General features: G+C 43.9%; 1 protein-coding gene across 1 annotated transcript; it reads right to left on the bottom strand.

The window, feature by feature from the left end:
- Positions 1-236: 236 nt before the first annotated feature.
- Positions 237-13184, bottom strand: WASHC3 (WASH complex subunit 3). The gene is made up of 7 exons (XM_072146394.1): positions 13025-13184; positions 11963-12061; positions 11484-11549; positions 9457-9579; positions 6812-6931; positions 4199-4263; positions 237-578 (listed from the first exon to the last, which is right to left on the bottom strand). The coding sequence occupies exons 1-7, from the start codon at positions 13073-13075 to the stop codon at positions 500-502; spliced, it is 603 nt and encodes a 200-aa protein (XP_072002495.1). The 5' UTR covers positions 13076-13184; the 3' UTR covers positions 237-499.
- Between the last annotated feature and the right edge of the window lie 5779 nt (positions 13185-18963).

Genomic DNA, 18963 nt, shown 5'->3' with positions numbered 1-18963 from the left:
ATGGAAAATGGTCTGGAATTGATTGTTTGAGGTCCATGGAGAATTTTATTTTAGATGTGATGTGTGCAGATAGGAGCTGTAGAAAAGCTGGGGTGAGCCTCTATAGGGGGGTTCTCTTCTATTATAATCCTGGAAGTCTTATCAGTAGCGATTGCTGCAAAGAAAACCACTACAGAATGAGTAAAAGCAAATCAAACCTTTTTCATGTTTTCCTTCATTAATAAAAGGATCTAAAATACTAGCAGAAATATGGTTTATTTTGGTAAAGATACATACATTTTATTTACTGTAACTGATGTCATAATCTGAAGTTTCTTCACAGAATGCCCCTCTTCTCTCATTTACAGGTATCGCTGGATACAGGCCATGTGCTATACAAAACGCTGTCTACTCTCTACATATCCATCTCTTAGTCCTTTGTATACACTCCCTGGATTACCTGTATATAAACCTAAGAAGTCTCATCTAATGTACATGGCAGCAGGGAATAGCAGTCTCTTCAGTCACTGAAGGAGGATTCACTGTCAGAGCTGTCTTCAGGTGCAATGTCACCTTCTGGGACCGGGGCATTTGGTGTCCTAAAAACAAAAACAGACATTTTACATCACACCTGAGAATCATTAGGTTTGATCTGTACATTTTTATAACTTATATTTTTTATGGTGATTTTCACCATTTCCTGAACCCGGACAGACAATCGGTTGGCGAGTATTTCCATTCACAGGGTGGGTCATACAGAGCTCTTTGTGAGCACTACTTTAATCATAGAAGAAGTGAGGACTCCAAACTGAGAGCCCTTCTCTTTGACACCTAAAATCCGTGATAAATAGACATTGGAGTCATTTATGATAAGTAGTTCTCTTTTTTGGGGTTTTTTTTTGCTCTCATTTGTCATAAGGGTTTTTTTTAAAAAAACTTTTTTACTATGTTAAATCAGTCCAATCACTCTTCTGTTCTTGCCTTTCATTTGGTGCAATGTGTACCTTTTCTTACTTCCATGAAAGAAGTTTGCCAACAAGGATTTGCTTGCATAGTTTTATAGAGTACTTTTTTGGCAAAAATTCAAACAAGCACATCTTCCCTGCCAAGATAAATTGGGCAGACGCGCCGGGTCCCGGTGCATGGAGAGGGCTCGCGGGTCGAGCCCTCTCCATAGCCGGTAAGTCTTTGCTGCATATTTCACCTCGATCGCCGCCGGCAATGCTGCCGGCGGCTTCAAAGAGATGGCGCCGCATGGGCGCCGCCATCTTGTCGTGGATCGCTGCTCCCCGATGACGTCACGGGGAGCGGCGATCCGTCGCCATGGTAACCTCGGGTGTTCGGAATACCCGAGGCTACTTCGTTTTAACCCATGCATTACAATGTGCTAATTGCACATTGTAATGCATGGGGAGTAAAATCCACATATACTGCCATACTGTAGTATGGCAGTATATGATAGGATCGATCAGACTACCTAGGGTTAGAGTACCCTAGGGAGTCTGAAAAATAGTAAAAGTAAAAATAAAAAAAAGTTTAAAAAAAAAAATGATAATAAAAAAACCTAAAAATTCAAATCACCCCCCTTTACCTAGAACTGATATAAAAATAAATAAACAGTAAAAATCATAAACACATTAGGTATCACCACGTCCGAAAATGCCCGATCTATCAAAATATGATAATGTTTTTTCACTACGTTTAACCCCGTAACGGAAAATAGCGTCCAAAGTCGAAAATGGCATTTTTTTGCCATTTTGAAAAATATAAAAAAATTAATAAAAAGTGATCAAAAGGTCGCACAGTCCCAAAAATTATAGTAATGAAAACGCCATCAAAATTCGCAAAAAATGACACCACCCGGAGCGTACACCAAAGTATGAAAAAGTTATTGGCCCCAGAAGATGGCAAAATAAAAAAATATATATTTTGTACAGGAGGTTTTAATTTTTTTAAATGTATGAAAACATTATAAAACCTATTAAAATTTGGTATCCACGTGATCATACCGACCCAAAGAATAAAGTAGACATGTCATTTGGGACGCAGAGTGAAAGCTGTAAAATCCAAGCCCACAAGAAAACGTCACAAATGTGGTTTTTCACCATTTTCACTGCATTTGGAATTTTTTTCCCGCTTCCCAGTACACGCCATGGAATATTAAATACCGTCACTATGAAGTGCAATTTGTTACGCAGAAAATAAGCCATAACACAGCTCTTTATGTGGAAAAATAAAAAAGTTATAGATTTTTGAAGTTGGTGAGTGAAAAATGGAAGTGAAAAAACTAAAAAAGGCCAAGTCGTTAAGGGGTTAAAGACACTCTACTCCAAGTACCGTATTTTCCGGGCCATTAGGCGCACCGGAGTATAAGGCGCAACAGTCCGATGCGCCTTATATATGTAATAATTCCATATATAAGGCGCATCGGACTATAAGGCGCAGGGTCGGGGGCGTGGCGGAGGTCCGGGGGCGGAGCGGAGACCCGACGGGACGAGACGTGACGCCGAGACGAGACGCGGAACGCGGGGAAGGTGAGTGGGGAAGGTGAGGGGGAGGTGGAGAATAGCATACTTACATAGGTCCCCGCTACCGGAGACAGCAGATCTCCAGCGGGAACTGCAGACCACGCGGCAGAAGTTGTTCGCGCCGCGTGGTCTGCAGTTCCCGCTGGAGATCTGTTGTCTCCGGTAGCGGGGACCTATGTAAGTAGGGTCCGCTGCCTCATATAGGGCGCACCGGACTATAAGGCGCACTTTGGATTTCCAAGGAAATCCAAGGCTTTTAAGTGCGCCTTATAGTCCGGAAAATACGGTATATAGGAAAATCTTTAAAACACTCATATTATACTGTAAGTGCAACTAATCCTTTGAAGCAATTTTTTTTCTATTTCATAAATGAATAGTTCGGGTGATAATAGTAGTGTTTCCAGTATAGTTCGTTAACCCGTTCCCAACACAGCATCAGCACCATACAGACCAAAGAGTGCCCCTGGGCTGCGCAATCTCCAATGCAGTCAGGCCCTGCCTACGGACAGGACCTGACTGTAACACAATGGAATACAGTTGTAAGTTTTAAAACAATAAAGGGTTTTTGTTAATAAAAGTTCTAAAAACACAGAATTGCATCTGTAACAATCTATACTATAAATAAAAAAAAAATTGCCAAAAATGTAAATTTTTCATCAAATCTTTTCACAAGAAATGTTTTAAAATGTGATCAAAAAAGTTACGAGCACCAAAATGGTACCACTGAAAATAACAACGTGTCACACATAAGAAGCCCTCGACCACCTCTGTCAACCAAAGAAATTACTTAAGTTATGAAAAAAAATTAATGCTAAAACAAATGAGATTTTTTATTTTAGTTTTTCTGGGTGGGGGGGGGGGGCGGAAGGTGAGTATACATTTTGTTTTGTTTTTTCTTGACTCGAGTATAAGCAGAGTAAGTGTATTTCAGCACATTTTTTGCTGCTGGACAGTAAATAACTACGGTGCATAGGCTCCGCCATACTGGATACGATTGCTTCCCCTATCCTGCTCTGTCACTATGGTAACAATGTGTGTTACTGCCATCACTGCACATTACCTCACTGAGATGGGGTTTCACCACAACACTGGCCATACTGAATGCATTGCAACCAACCGACTACAGCCAAACTTGTGGTGATCACATGTGATGTGGACATGTAACCAGCGGCCATCTTCTGTCCTGTGTCTTCTATGCGCGGAGGACTGATTAAAGGGCCAGTAGCATTTTAATTCTTCATTACAGTGTATGTCAGCAGCATTTTTCTGCCAAGGGGAGCAACATTTTGAATAATAACTAATTACATATTAGCTTATATTTTAAGGACCAATTTGTATCTAAGTTATGCTTATTCCTGGAATACCCCTTTAAGAATCTTGTCTTCTTGGGAATTCCCCTTTAAAAACAATCTACCATCAAAATCAAGCATGAAAAACCAGGGACACTTATGCATAGATCCAGGCACCGTGACTTTGGTAATCTTCTACTTGCTAATGAGCTTGAGAGGCTCTATGGGGGTGTTTCCAGAGCCCCCTGGGTGATGTCTTTTCAATCTCGGTTACAATGAGTAGAGGAGGTCTCCCCTCCCATGACCTTAGAATGATCACTAGAATTTAAGCTTACAATACTACAAATCACACAAATATTTTTTAAAAAACCCAACTGTATGGTAAAACTATCTAATACTCACTCTAAAAGGTCAGGGTTTAGTCCTTCAGAAATCATTTTATTTCGAATAGCCATCACAGGAACCCCCTGTAATACAAAAAATGCTATAATACGGCAAGTGAATAAATACAGCAACAAAGATGGGTATCCCAAAATGGTCATGCAACAAAAGTAGAGAAAGAATGGTCAATTTAAGTTCAAAGGGTTTTCTAGGATGTGCAATCTATATGAGCACGCTCTGTGGGTATCCTGCCTGTGTCTCATCATTGGACACCTAGTCTGGGCCATGTGACTCTTCCTATTCGGGGGCTCAGAGAGAATCTTTAAAGGACACCTGTCATCAGGTCTGTGTCACTAGTCCTGTCAACTCTACCTGTTGGAGCAGCTCACAAGGATCCCATCCCAGCCTTTATCTAGTTATTTCATACATTAATCATTATAAACTCATCTTTTCTTTATTATGTAAATGAGGCTGGTTACATGGTCAGAGGCAGTGAGGTCACCGCTGTTCCCCCTCCCCTCTCCTCCCCCTGCTCCTGTCTCTGTGTAATGTATAGTAAAGCATTGCTAGTGTCTGTGCTATATCTGCTGACATGCTGCATCCTCCTAATGCACAGAGACACAGACATCAGCTACACAAGTACCAGACATGTTCTGCTATAACATGGCTGCCTGGAGCGGTTGTATCTTTCACATACACACACACATGCACACACAGGCTGCAGGGGGCGCCAGCACCAGGAAGCACATCATTATACAGCCTCACACCATTATACAGGCTGTCAGTCATGCACTAGGGGTGTGGCTGTGCCTCCCACTCATGAATAGAGTGGACAGCTTGAATATGCTAATGACTCATTGGACATTTCACAGGTCATTTGCATACAGCTTTAGGACCTCATTGCTTAGGTTTACAGGCATGTAGAGGGACAATGAAGGGATAGAGGCAATGCTCTCTAATGGCAGTTTATGAAAATATATTTAGTTTAGGGGGGTTATTTTGCCTGACGGGTTCTCTTTAATGATCATCTGGTTTCCCCTCCTATTGTATCCTCAAGACACAGATAATGTTGAAAGCTATGGCAGAGAAGGATGCATCATAAAATGCGCCTGCCTGCCTCTGCTGTACACTCACCGGCCACTTTATTAGGTACACCATGCTAGTAACGGGTTGGACCCCCTTTTGCCTTCAGAACTGCCTCAATTCTTCGTGGCATAGATTCAACAAGGTGCTGGAAGCATTCCTCAGAGATTTTGGTCCATATTGACATGATGGCATCACACAGTTGCCGCAGATTTGTCGGCTGCACATCCATGATGCAAATCTCCCGTTCCACCACATCCCAAAGATGCTCTATTGGATTGAGATCTGGTGACTGTGGAGGCCATTTGAGTACAGTGACCTCATTGTCATGTTCAAGAAACCAGTCTGAGATGATTCCAGCTTTATGACATGGCGCATTATCCTGCTGAAAGTAGCCATCAGATGTTGGGTACATTGTGGTCATAAAGGAATGGACATGGTCAGCAACAATAGTCAGGTAGGCTGTGGCGTTGCAACGATGCTCAATTGGTACCAAGGGGCCCAAAGAGTGCCAAGAAAATATACCCCACACTATGACACCACCACCACCAGCCTGAACCGTTGATACAAGGCAGGATGGATCCATGCTTTCATGTTGTTGACGCCAAATTCTGACCCTACCATCCGAATGTCACAGCAGAAATCGAGACTCATCAGACCAGGCAACGTTTTTCCAATCTTCTACTGTCCAATTTCGATGAGCTTGTGAAAATTGTAGCCTCAGTTTCCTGTTCTTAGCTGAAAGGAGTGGCACCCGGTGTGGTCTTCTGCTGCTGTAGCCCATCTGCCTCAAAGTTCGATGTACTGTGCGTTCAGAGATGCTCTTCTGCCTACCTTGGTTGTAACGGGTGGCGATTTGAGTCACTGTTGCCTTTCTATCAGCTCGAACCAGTCTGCCCATTCTCCTCTGACCTCTGGCATCAACAAGGCATTTCCGCCCACAGAACTGCCGCTCACTGGATGTTTTTTCTTTTTCGGACCATTCTCTGTAAACCCTAGAGATGGTTGTGAGTGAAAATCCCAGTAGATCAGCAGTTTCTGAAATACTCAGACCAGCCCTTCTGGCACCAACAACCATGCCACGTTCAAAGGCACTCAAATCACCTTCCTTCCCCATACTGATGCTCAGTTTGAACTGCAGGAGATTGTCTTGACCATGTCTACATGCCTAAATGCACTGAGTTGCCGCCATGTGATTGGCTGATTAGAAATTAAGTGTTAACGAGCAGTTGGACAGGTGTACCTAATAAAGTGGCCGGTGAGTGTAGTATAGACGCGGTGGCGGAAGAGGCAAGACGGCAGCGGGAGAATGAGGACAGGTGAGTACAGATTATTTTTATTCAGCAAAAAAGTGGACCAGAAAAGGGGGAGCAGAGAGGAGGGCATAATAAGGAAAGGGAGCGGAGAAATGGGGACCAAAATAAGAGGGGAGGGGGCATTGTACAATGTGAGAATATTTGGTGTAGAAGCCATTATTCTAGGGATTATACTGTGTGTACACTGTATACATTAATATTCAACATGAAATACCTACATATACAAATATCTTACCACTTGCACCATCTTTAAGTATCTTGCATATCTTGGATCTTTTGCCACAGTGGGAATATTTTCTGTCTGCGCTTCTTCTTTCGGTAAGGCATTGTCATTCATGGGATTTTGCTGCATAACCTTTTAAAACGGCAAGTTATAAAATTAGAAAGGGTAACGGAAGGGTCCTTTGATGTCAAAATATCTTACTGGCTTAGGACAGAGTTCAAAAATATAAAAGGCGTAAAATAACCTTAGGATTGTCAGTTTTTCTTCACAGGAGAATGGCCAGCATTTGATATACAGTACAAGTGGTTTCATTAAAGGGGTATTCCCACAAAGGCAAGTTTTTTATATGTAAAAAAAAAAAATAACACATTCTCTAATTCACTGTTATTAACAAAAATACAGCATTTCACAAACATAATTCCAACCTGTCTCCATCAGTCCTGCTGAGATTTTTGTCTCTCTCTGCTCTGAGCCTGTAGCCGCCCACCCTGCAGTACAACATGGAGCTCACAGACACTCATCATTTCCTGCCAGCAAACACATGATGAGCAGAAATAAGATGATAAGTTATCCAAGGGAAGAGGGAGGCAGGCAGGCAAATATCTGTGAGAAAAGAGATGCAGCAGTGATGACAGCGTAAAAGTCTGTCAGCCTCTGTGTAATAAGCATCACATGCATCTCTCATCTGTCTCATCTCTCTCTTTCTATGTGTCAGTGTGTAAGTACAATGTCAGAAGCCAGATAAAAGTGTATATACACCTGTACCCTGATAATCTAACCACATTGTCACCCCACAGAACTAGAGGGATCATAATGTGTCTGCTTAGAGAGTCTCCGTCCACACCCTGGAATTTTGCACTGACCGTCACTGAGTGATAGGAGCTAAAACAGCAAAAAATTGTAAAGTAAGCGGTTATAATGATCTTTATTGTGTAAACATCACTAGGGGATTGAAATTTGAGAATTTTCTTTCGTGGGAAAACCCCTTTAAGATGAGTGGGTAGTGGTGCAGACGGTAGTATCAGAAATCCAAAAAGTTTTTACTATCATTTTCAAGCGACCCCTCAATACTATTTATTTTTCCAAAACATCTCAGAAAATTTATGCTTATAAATTTCTTTATCATAATAGTCAAGGTTAAAAATTTCTAAAACAGCACTTAAAGAGAACCAGTCATCAAGAGCCCACAGTTCAGCCCTGACCCCTAAGGACGCCAGTCTATGGCGAAACATGTCGGGGGGGCTGATTGAGCGACTTATATTTTAATAGTGATGACAAGTAGTTGGATCAACTACAACCCATATATGTCGGACTGCAGCGACATTTTTTTAGGGTTATTCTAGTTTACCATAGTGATTAGTTGAGCACCTTGGGAGACGCACTGATATGAACGAAAGCTTCATCTCCCGCATACACTAGGTTTAACAGCAGTAGCAAGAACTTAGCAAGCTACTCAGTAATAGGGATATAAAAGTGTGAATGTGAATGTGGAACTCTAGTAAACCTCTAACAAGTGAGCAAGTGTGTCTGTGGACAAAAAGAGGATAGGTGACATACACCATCAAATAGGGGATTTCCCCTGTTGGCACGGATGACCGTTGAGACACCTTAGTAGTTCAACAGCATCCAATATTAGAGCCGAAGAGGCTCTCTCATCCCTGATAGAGGGAAAGAGTTACCACTAATACACACCTCAATACTATAGATCTGAACGTCCTCCCCGTTTGGTGTTACAATACGCACCAGTTTACAACCCACTACCTTCCTAAAAATTTTAAATCTTTCGGCCTTGCACATATACCTCAAACAAATGATAAACACAGGCGTTGTTCTGGTTTTAGAATAAAAATGAAATAAAAGTTAAATTTTATTATTTTTTTCGTTTCCCTAATTTTGGTCTAAAGACCTTTGTTTGCAGAAATGCAATTTGAGTAAAGACAGTCATCAAGAGCAGGCACAATAAACCTTATTCCCCCCTGTTACCCAACCATTTTCTGCCGTTATATATCTTGGCTCCACCCATGGCCACTTGGCTCCACCCACCACAGGGTGTGTGTGAAATGGTGAGAAGTTGCACAGTTTTCCACACAGTGCTCACTGCTAAATACACCATGCAGGGAGAGGGGCTCCATTCTGGTAAGGACAGGAAGTGGACAGAGAAAGGACTTCCTGTCTGCTCAGGCTGAGATATGAAGAGACACAGAGCCGTCCCTCAAAAGAAGTCAAGGTGGTTCATTGGCAGCCTGGAGACGACATGACTCTTTTATTCAGAAATTGATTCTTCTATACTCATTTGCATATCAGACAAACGACTGTAATTACAGTACAGTGCCTTAGTGGCAGATAATTTTAAGTGATTTGTGGAGGACTTTTAACCCTTTAGCAGCAGTTATTACTGGTGTGAGAGGTAAAATGCCGGTGACTGGTCTTATTTAGTAATTTTATGCAGTATATTTTAAAGAATTATAAAATAGTAAATAAAATTAGTATAATCATTTCCCACTTTACCAATCCCCTGCCTTTTGCAGCCAATCTCTAGTCTCTCCTTTCCGGTTAAGTGTCAAGACACAGGTAATGTCTAGAATTGCCCACTCACTGGATGACTTGGGTCACTTTAGATTAACATACCAGTTTGTACAACTGAAAAATCTACTTACTTCTGACTGTGGTATTGTTGGAGTAGGTTCTGGAACAGGCTGGGGCTGTATATGGCCATTGGTAATGTTATTGGATAATTGGGTTTCAACTTTAACATCTTCTAAGCCAGGAATAGAAGAAAGCTGAAATTACACAATGGCATGAAGATATAATACATATACAGAAAGTAACCGCCAAACTACACGTTTAGAATTATAAGCTGCATTAAGATCTGAACCATCATGGAGTAGTCGCAGTACCATTTGTCTACAGCAGTGATTTTCAACCAGTGTGCCGTGGCACACTAGTGTGCCGCGACACATGGTCGGGTGTGCCGCGGGGAAAGTTCCCCAAACTATGGTGCCCCCTGTGTTTTGCTTCCCAGAGATATGTAAAATGAGAAATACTATAGTCATGAGGCTGCAGTACTACAAGTACCAGCTCATATGCTGAGTATACGAGCTGGCACTTGTACTCTGGCCTCATGGCCATAGTACTTCTCATTGTACCCCTTTATTTTGCAGTATATGAGCCACATAATAATCAGCACCATATACTAAAAACAGGGAGAAACTGAGAACTGTTGAGGAAGAGCTTCGTGTGTGTCTTTCCACCATTCCTGCCAGGATATCCCTTTTGTGTTTATCGAAACAGGCCCAGGTTTCACACTGAGTAAAATAAATTTAGAATCTATATTATTAACTATATGTATAATATTACTGTTTTTGTGTCATTTTGTGTTATTTTGGTTGGTGGTGTGCCCCAGGATTTTCTAAGTATAAAAAGTGTGCCGCGGCTCAAAAAAGGTTGAAAATCACTGGTCTACAGATCACATTCACACATTGCAGTCTGCAAAGTATTTCATAGTTTCATAGTTTATACGGTTGAAAAAAGACACTTGTCCATCAAGTTCAACCAAGGAAGGGAAGGGATTGGATGAGGAAGGGATTTAGGGGAAACAATTCTATATAACATAACCATCAATGTTATTTAGGTGTAAAAAGGCATCTAGACCCTTCTTAAAGCTCTCTGCTGTCCCTGCTGTGACCAGCGCCTGAGGCAGGCTATTCCACAGAGTGACAGTTCTCATAGTAAAAAAGCCCTGTCGCCTCCGGTGATTAAACCTTGTTATAGAGGAGATATCCATGTTCAATTCACAGGCTTATGAATCTACATTCAAATACATTGGAGCACATTTACTTACCCATCCGTGCGTGATACCCGAGGTGCGATCCCCGACGATAATGCAAAGCTGCTGCGATTCACTTACAGCGTGCGTCCAATATCCTGCATGTGTCGCCTCCCCAATCAGGTCCGCCGGAGTTCACCATCTTCTTCCCGGTGTATGTAAGTGCATTATATGCGACACAATTTTAAAGTTAAATCCTGCGGTTTGTCCGAATCCGTCGGATCTGATGCGATTGCGACACAACCCGGTCGTGTGCATCAAAAACCCCTGTTAAATGCACCGTAAAACGGAAATCGTCGGGAAACCCGACGGAAATGCAGTCCACTTAGTGCCCCATTAGGTGTGGATTTTCAGTATTTTTTTGCACTGTGGAAATAAATGGCATTCTGCAAGGTTTTAGGGGTTTTGATATTTACGACCTATCCATAGAACGGATCATCGGTTGGTGGGGGCTCCATGGAGTGGCCATGCTGAAGTACTGTAATGGCAATAGTTTACACAACAAGAGTGGCCAGATGTCACAGAGGACGTCTAAGGCAGGCGTCAAAGAATAACTTCACATAACTCTTCTAAAGCTATATTAACAATCTCCAGACTACAGAGCTGGAATCTCCCAGCATTCCTGTCTACAGTATTTAAATCAAGTGCTTTATAGTAATTCAGCATAGAGTAGCCAACTGCATTATAGTAGCTCAGGCCAGTATACATAGGATCACATAGGAATTGTGTGTAATAGGGGATAAGACACATAAAAAATATAAAAAGCATTTCATATGTAGAGCGTAAAGCAGGCCAGAAATAACAACGCTAGCACATATTTTATGAAGATTGTTCTGAAACATGAACATAGAGACAAACCTTTGCATCCAGAATATTGAGCGTTGTTTCAATCTGTTGAATACGAAGTGATAGGGCAGACAGTTTCTGAACAAAAGTAAAAATGGAACAGATAAAATATTCACACATCTCAAACAAGGCGGTGGGTTTATTTCAGAGGGATATGTAAAACAGGACCCTTTCATGAATTACTGAGGGTCTGTTCTCATGACCGATGGTGGTCCCTGAAGATGGACTTTCATCAATTAGATTGGCCTTACCCTGAAATTACTATAACAGATTTGCTTGTGTCCATCCAAAAATCAACATACCCTGACAAAGGGATCAGTCCAAGTTTTGAAGACTACAGACTTCTACTATATTCATCCTCTATGGGACTGACTGAAATAGTATGAGCGCTCTACTCAGTTCTATGGAAATCCCATTGTGAATGGAGTGACAGCGCCAAAACTTTACTACTAAGGCCAATAGCACTAAAAGGGGATGGTCCATCACTTTACCTCTTCACAGACTGTAGAGAAACGGTTAAGAAACTGGACTGTGTGCACCACAAACTGGTTCAGGAAAGCAACAGTTCTCTTCTGTTGGATGGCTGGGACCTGTACAAAGAGAAAAACAATGGTTACAAAGGCACGAAATCCAAGGGGAGGTGACTTGTATAAATCATATTCACTGTGTAAAGAAAAATACTGCCACATTATCAGTGTATACGGATACACCATTGGTTTCTGCTCCTCACTATTTTCAAGATCTCTGCTAGAATTCATTCAATGGAAACATTCATTGCCAAACTCCAGGGGCTGAACCCTCAAAGATCTACTTCTGTGGACATGTGCCGGGAAATGTTCACATATGGCCATTTGCAGAATCCACAAAATCACTGCACATACAAACCCATTCACATGTATATGCATGTATGTTATTGGAAATGCCCTATATTCCAAGCCAAATGCAACAGGAGAAAATAATGCAAAGTCTCAGTTACCTCCCATTCAATTTGTGTTGGAGCAAAAACCCTTAAAGCCCCATTATCTTATAATGCCTTTCTACAGCACATGAGAGATTTCATCTACTGCTAGAAGATGAACAGACTGTACATAGTGTCCTATCCGCTATAGGCAAAAAGAGATGGACAGAGTTCCATAAAGTGTCCTATCTGCAGGCAGCATGTTATACAGTAGAATGAGCTGAACAGATTATGTCTGATCTGGAAAAAAAATGTTATAGAACAGGAGGAGCTGACAAGTTGGACACTATGTAGAATCTGACGTTAGCATGTTATAGAACAGGAAGAGGCAGACTGATATAGTTAAGTGGGACAAGATTCAATACAGGAGTCCAGTGGGTGGTCCTAACAATGGCTGCCCACCCTCCGCCTATCAGGGAGAATTTATAGATGTCTGTCAATCAATGAGCATTCCTACATGAAGGAAGCAGGTAGCCACACATCATGTGATCATGTCATTCTTCTCTTCTTCTTATAGAACACTTCCCAGCCTGGCATGGCTGATAACAGGGAACAACAGATGATGCCCTGGCCTCACATTTCGCACTGCACTCACCTTAGTGAGGTCTATGCCAGATCCAACGATAGGCAGCCCATCCTCATCCATCACTGGCAGCCACAGTCAGCAGCACTTCCTCTCATCATCAGGTGACTCGGCTGCTCCGTCCAGAGCCCGGGGTCATGTGAACAGTCACGTGGAGAAGGGGCGGGGATAGTATGTGCCGGGGGAGGAGATCATATGACGTCTGGGGGATCCTTGTCCCTACGGTAGCAGAGACTGTGTAATACAGTGGCGTGTACTCTGTATATAGAGACCGAAAGTAACAGCCTAATATTTGCTGGCTGAGAATGCTGGGATTTACAGTCCGCTTATCATCGCTCATTGACAATCTATTCTTTACTAATTTGTAATCTTGGAGCTGTAGTGCTTACAGTACAGATTATAAATACGGTACATTATATACTATATATGATGTATAGAGAGTGTGAGCCTGTATGTACAGGGCATTATATACTATACATGATGTATACAGATTATATGTACAGGACATTATATACTATACATGATGTATACAGATTATATGTACAGGACATTATATACTATACATGATGTATAGAGATTATATGTACATGGTATTATCTGTTCTACATGATGTATAGAGATAATATGTACAGGACATTATATACTATACATGATGTATACAAAGTGTGAGCCTGTATGTACAGGACATTATATACTATACATGATATATACAGATTATGTGTACAGGACATTATCTGTTGTATATGATGTATACAGACATTCACACACATGTATGGGGGACGTATATACGGCCGATATACACATGTCCTATCTTTTCCCGTGATACGGCGCCGTGCGCTGTATCTCCCTATGGAGAGGGGCGGGGGTGAGCAGCGCTACTACGTACTACGGTACGGCGGGCATACATCGTGTGAATAGTCTGTATGTACAGGAAATTACATACTATGCATGATGTATACAGATTATTTGTACAGAACATTATCTGTTGTATATGATGTATACAGAGTGTGAGCCTGTATGTAATGGTCGTTATATACTAAACATGGTGTATACAGATTATATATATGGGACATTGTTGTATATGATGTATACAGAGTGTGAGCTTGTATGTACAGGACATTATATACACTACATGATGTATGCAGAGTATATGTACAGGACATTACCTAATACAAACAGACCACGTTTAGCAACTCATAGGTACAATGGGGCTTTTTTAAGGGCTTGGACTACAAGCCCTTAAATTTCCTGCCTTACGTCACCTCTAGGCCAAGTAGGCACAAAGACCAGGGTATGCCCAGCGACAGAGTGGGTTGGCAAGTGTTTTCCTGCCATGCGCCTGCTCTGTGGCCATAGCCTGGCAATAGTGCAATTCTACGCCAGGCCCTGCAACCACTAGCTGTATTTGTCAGGAGGCCAGAACTTCCATGCTGACGCACTGTGTGATAAATCTCCCAATGCGACTGTGTTCACTTGTATTAGCTGAGATGGAGGCAGTGATACTGTAATCTTTGCCCAAGCAATTTGTATTTGGCCAATTTTACCACGTAGCTGACACCTGATGCGAAAAAAAACACTTGTTCAGGACATCACTAGTACTTTATAAATAGTTGCACATATTGAATGGCTTACATCTTCACAAACTCAATGAAAAGGGTCTTCCTGTTTCAGCAAGTATTGATATTGATACTTGATAATGAAAAGTTATACTTAGAGATGAGCGAGCATACTCGTCCGAGCTTGATGCTCGTTCGAGCATTAGTGTACTAGTAAATGCTCTTTGCTCGGATGAATACTTCGCCAGCTCGAGAAAATGGCATCTCCCGCCGTTTTGATTTTTGGCGGCCAGAAACAGAGCCAATCACAAGCCAGGAGACTCTGCACTCCACCCAGCATGACGTGGTACCCTTACACGTCGATAGCAGTGGTTGGCTGGCCAGATCAGGTGACCCTGGAATAATCTAGCCCCTGCCCGCGCTGCTCGGATCATTCTGTGTCTGGATGCCGTTAGGGAGAGAGTTGCTGCTGCTACTGCAGGGATAGCGTTAGGGTGTTATATTAGCTTACTGTTAGGCACGAGTGAGTCTACAAGAACCCAACAGCCCTTGTTAGGGCTAGAATAGCTTTATATTTTATTTTTATTTTTTTGTTTGCTTGTGGCTGGGCAATTGTGGGACAATTTATTAGGGGTTTGAATTAGGCACAATCTGCTTTTTCTTTTCTTTTTCTTTTTTTTCAAAACTAAAAGTCATCAGGCACAGCACAAAATCCTGTTGTGTGCTGTCAGTGTAGGTTAGAAATTAGCCATAGCAATAGAATAGCATCGATTTCTTAAAAAAAACAAAAACACAAAAAAACACACAAAAAAATTACAGTTTACACTTTAATTTTGAAAATGTTGAACCCGAGGGCTAGGGGTAGAGGACGAGGGCGTGGGCGTCCCACTATTGCAGGGGTCAGAGGCCGTGGTCCTGGGCAGGGTGAGACACCACCTGCTGATGAGGGAGCAGGGGAACACCGCAGAGCTACACTCCCTAGGTTCATGTCTCAAGTTACTGGGACCCGTGGTAGAGCACTGTTGAGGCCAGAATAGTGCGAACAGGTTATGTCGTGGATTGCGGACAATGCTTCTAGCCATTTGTCCACCAGTCAGTCTTCCACGCAGTCCACCCATGTTACCGAAATCAGCACTCCTCCACCTCAGCCTCCTTCCCCCCAGTCTGCCCCCTCCCAGGAAAATTTGGCATTTGAACCGGCATACTCTGAGGAACTGTTTTCTGGACTCTTCCCAGAGTCACAAACCACTTGTCCGGTTGCTGCTGAGCTCATTTCCGATGCCCAGGTTTTCCACCGGTCGCAGTCTGTGGGTGATGATGACATTGTTGACGTAGTGGAAGAAGTGTGTAAAGAGGTGTCAGACGATGAGGAGACACGGTTGTCAGATAGTGGTGAAGTTGTTGTCAGGGCAGGAAGTCCGAGGGGGGAGCAGACTGAGGGATCGGAGGATGATGAGGTGACAGACCCAAGCTGGGTTGATAGGCCGGGTGAACACAGTGCTTCTGAGACGGAGGCGAGTCCTCGACGAGAACAGGTTGGAAGAGGCAGTGGTGGGGCCAGACGGAGAGGCAGGGCCAGAGCTGGTGTATCAGCGCCAAATGTTTCACGTAGTGAAGCTCCCGTGGCGAGGGCTAGATTTTTGGAAATCTGGAGGTTCTTTAAAGAAACACCGGATGACCGACGGACTGTGGTGTGCAACTGTGCCACACCAGGATCAGCAGGGGTTCCTCCACTACCAGCTTAACTACCACCAGTATGCGCAGGCATATGAATGCTAAACACCCCACTCAATGGAACCAAGGCCGTTCACCTCCGGCCGGGCACACCACTGCTCCTTCCCCTGTGTCACCTGCTGCCTCTGCTAGTCAGCCCCCTGCCCAGGACCCCGGCCCAAACACCTCCCGTGCGAAAACCACACCTTCGCCTCCACGATCCTCCACCAATGTCTCCATGCGCAGCGTTCAGCTCTCCATACCCCAGACGCTGGAGCGCAAGAGGAAGTACAGTGCAACCCACCCACACGCCCAAGCCCTCAACGTCCACATCTCCAAACTGCTTAGCCTGGAGATGCTGCCCTATAGGCTGGTAGAGACCGAGGCCTTTCGCAACCTCATGGCGACGGCCGCCCCTCGGTATTCGGTCCCTAGCCGCTACTACTTTTCCCGATGTGCCGTCCCAGCCCTGCATCAGCACGTGTCAGACAACATCATCCGTGCCCTGACCAACGCCGTTTCTGACAAGGTCCACCTGACCACGGACACGTGGACGAGTGCTGCCGGGGAGGGCCGCTATATATCGCTGACGGCTCATTGGGTTAACTTGGTGGAGGCTGGGACCGAGTCTGACCCTGGGGCTGGTCATATACTGCCGACGCCGAGGATTGCGGGACCTACCTCGGTCCAGGTCTCTCAGGCCTACTATGCCTCCTTCTCCAGCACAGATGCTGCCACTCTCAGGGCAGCGCAGCGCCGCCTCCAACTGCCCGCTCACCGACTTGTGCGACGTGCCCACGAGGTGGAATTCAACATTAACCATGTTATCCAGAGTTTACCAGCAGCGCAGAGCGATTGTAGACTGCCAGATGTCAACTTCCACCAGAACTGGTAGTCAGGTCAGTCAGCTTCCTCAAGTCTACAATGAGGAGTGGACGTGGATGTCTGATATCTGTCAGGTGCTGAGTAACTTTGAGGAGTCAACACAGATGGTCAGTGGCGATGCCACCATCATCAGCCTCACCATCCCGCTGCTTGGCCTGTTGAAAAACTCTCTGGTCAGCATGAAGTCAGAAGCTTTGCGCTCGTCACAAGAGACGGGGGAAGAAGATTCCCTTGTTGATAGCCAAAGCACCCTCAGGTCTGTTTCTCAGCGTATATCGGAGGAGGTGGTGGAGGATGAGGAGGAAGAGGAGGAGAATGTTGGCGAGACAGAAGAGGGGACCATTGCTCAGTCCTTCACTGTTCAGCGTGTATGGGCAGAAGAAGAGGAGTTGGAGGAGGAGGAAATGGACAGTCAGGCCAGTGAGGGGAGTGAATTCTTGTGCGTTGGGACTATAACGCATATGGCAGATTTCATGCTAGGCTGCCTATCCTGTGACCCTCGCATTCAAAGAATTTATTCCAGCACCGATTACTGGGTATTCACTCTCCTGGACCCACGGTACAAGCAAAATCTTTCCACTCTCATCCCTGGAGAGGAAAGGAGTGTGAGAATGCATGAATACCAGCAGGCCCTGGTGCACAAGCTGAAACAGTATTTCCCTTCTGACAGCGCTAGCGGCGGAGGGCGTACTTCTGCGGGACAAGTAGCGAGGGAGAGTAGGGGAGCAGGCAGCTTGTCCAGCACTGGCAGGGGTACGCTTTACAAGGCCTTTGCCAGTTTAATGTCACCCCAGCAAGACACTGTCACCTGTCCCCAGTCTCGGCAGAGTAGGGCTGATCTTTACAGAAAGATGGTGAGGGAATACGTAGCTGACCATACCATCATCCTAAATGATCACACAGCTCCCTACAACTACTGGGTTTCAAAGCTGGTCATGTGGCACGAACTGGAGGTACACCTTGGAGGTTCTTGCCTGCCCTGCCGCTAGCGTGTTGTCTGAGCGGATTTTCAGTGCAGCCGGTGGCATCATCACCGATAAGCGTACACGCCCATCGACTGACAGGCTGACGCTTATCAAGATGAATAAAGCCTGGATTTCTCAGGATTTCCATTCTCCACAAGGTGAAAGAAGCTCAACCTGAATAATGTATGCACTCCTCCTCCTCATTTTCCTCCTTCTCCTCCTCTTTGTACACTAAAGCAGAAGAAACTGGCTATTTTTTGCCAGGGCCAACTGGCTCTAGGTATAGTACTCCATGTATTTAATTTTTCTGGAGGGCCACCTACCTGGTCCTCTGTTTTAAACAATTTTTGAGAGTGCCACATACAGGTACTCTATGTCTTTAAATTTTCTGGAGGGCCACCCACCCGGTCCTCTGGTTTGAAATGTTTTTTGGACTGCCACATACAGGCACTCAATCTATTTAATTTTTCTGGAGGACCACCTACCTGCTCCTCTGGTTTGAAAACTTTTTTGGACTGCCACATACAGGCACTATCCAAATTTAATTGTCTCCATAGCAGCCTCCACACGTCGTCTTTATAGCTGCCTCCACACGTTGTCTCCATTGCTACCTCCACACATCATCTCCATAGCTGCTTCCCAAAGTCGTCCATATAGCTGCCTCGATACATCATCCCCTTAGCAAACGAGCTGTGTCAGGCAGAATTTTGGGTTGTTTTCATGGCTTCCACATCAAACTTGTTAACTTTGTCGCCACCCTGCTGTGTTATCCACAAAATATACTGGCAAACTTTTATCATTTACCGATATTATTTCAGCGCTTCTTGCGCAT

The sequence above is a fragment of the Engystomops pustulosus genome, chromosome 4, assembly GCF_040894005.1.
Source record: "Engystomops pustulosus chromosome 4, aEngPut4.maternal, whole genome shotgun sequence".
NCBI classification, from domain to species: Eukaryota; Metazoa; Chordata; class Amphibia; order Anura; family Leptodactylidae; genus Engystomops; species Engystomops pustulosus.
Note: the sequence above shows the minus strand (reverse complement) of the source record. Positions and strands in the feature narration are given on the sequence as shown.

What these genes read in the sequence shown, in the direction of transcription:
- WASHC3 (XM_072146394.1), bottom strand. Translation starts at nt 13,075, where the DNA reads ATGGATGAGGATGGGCTGCCTATCGTTGGATCTGGCATAGACCTCACT. An exon ending in CTGGCATAGACCTCACTAAG is followed by an intron (nt 12,062 to 13,024) that starts GTGAGTGCAGTG and finishes CTCTTTGTACAG; the next exon opens with GTCCCAGCCATCCAACAGAA. An exon ending in TCAATATTCTGGATGCAAAG is followed by an intron (nt 9,580 to 11,483) that starts GTTTGTCTCTAT and finishes GTGTAATTTCAG; the next exon opens with CTTTCTTCTATTCCTGGCTT.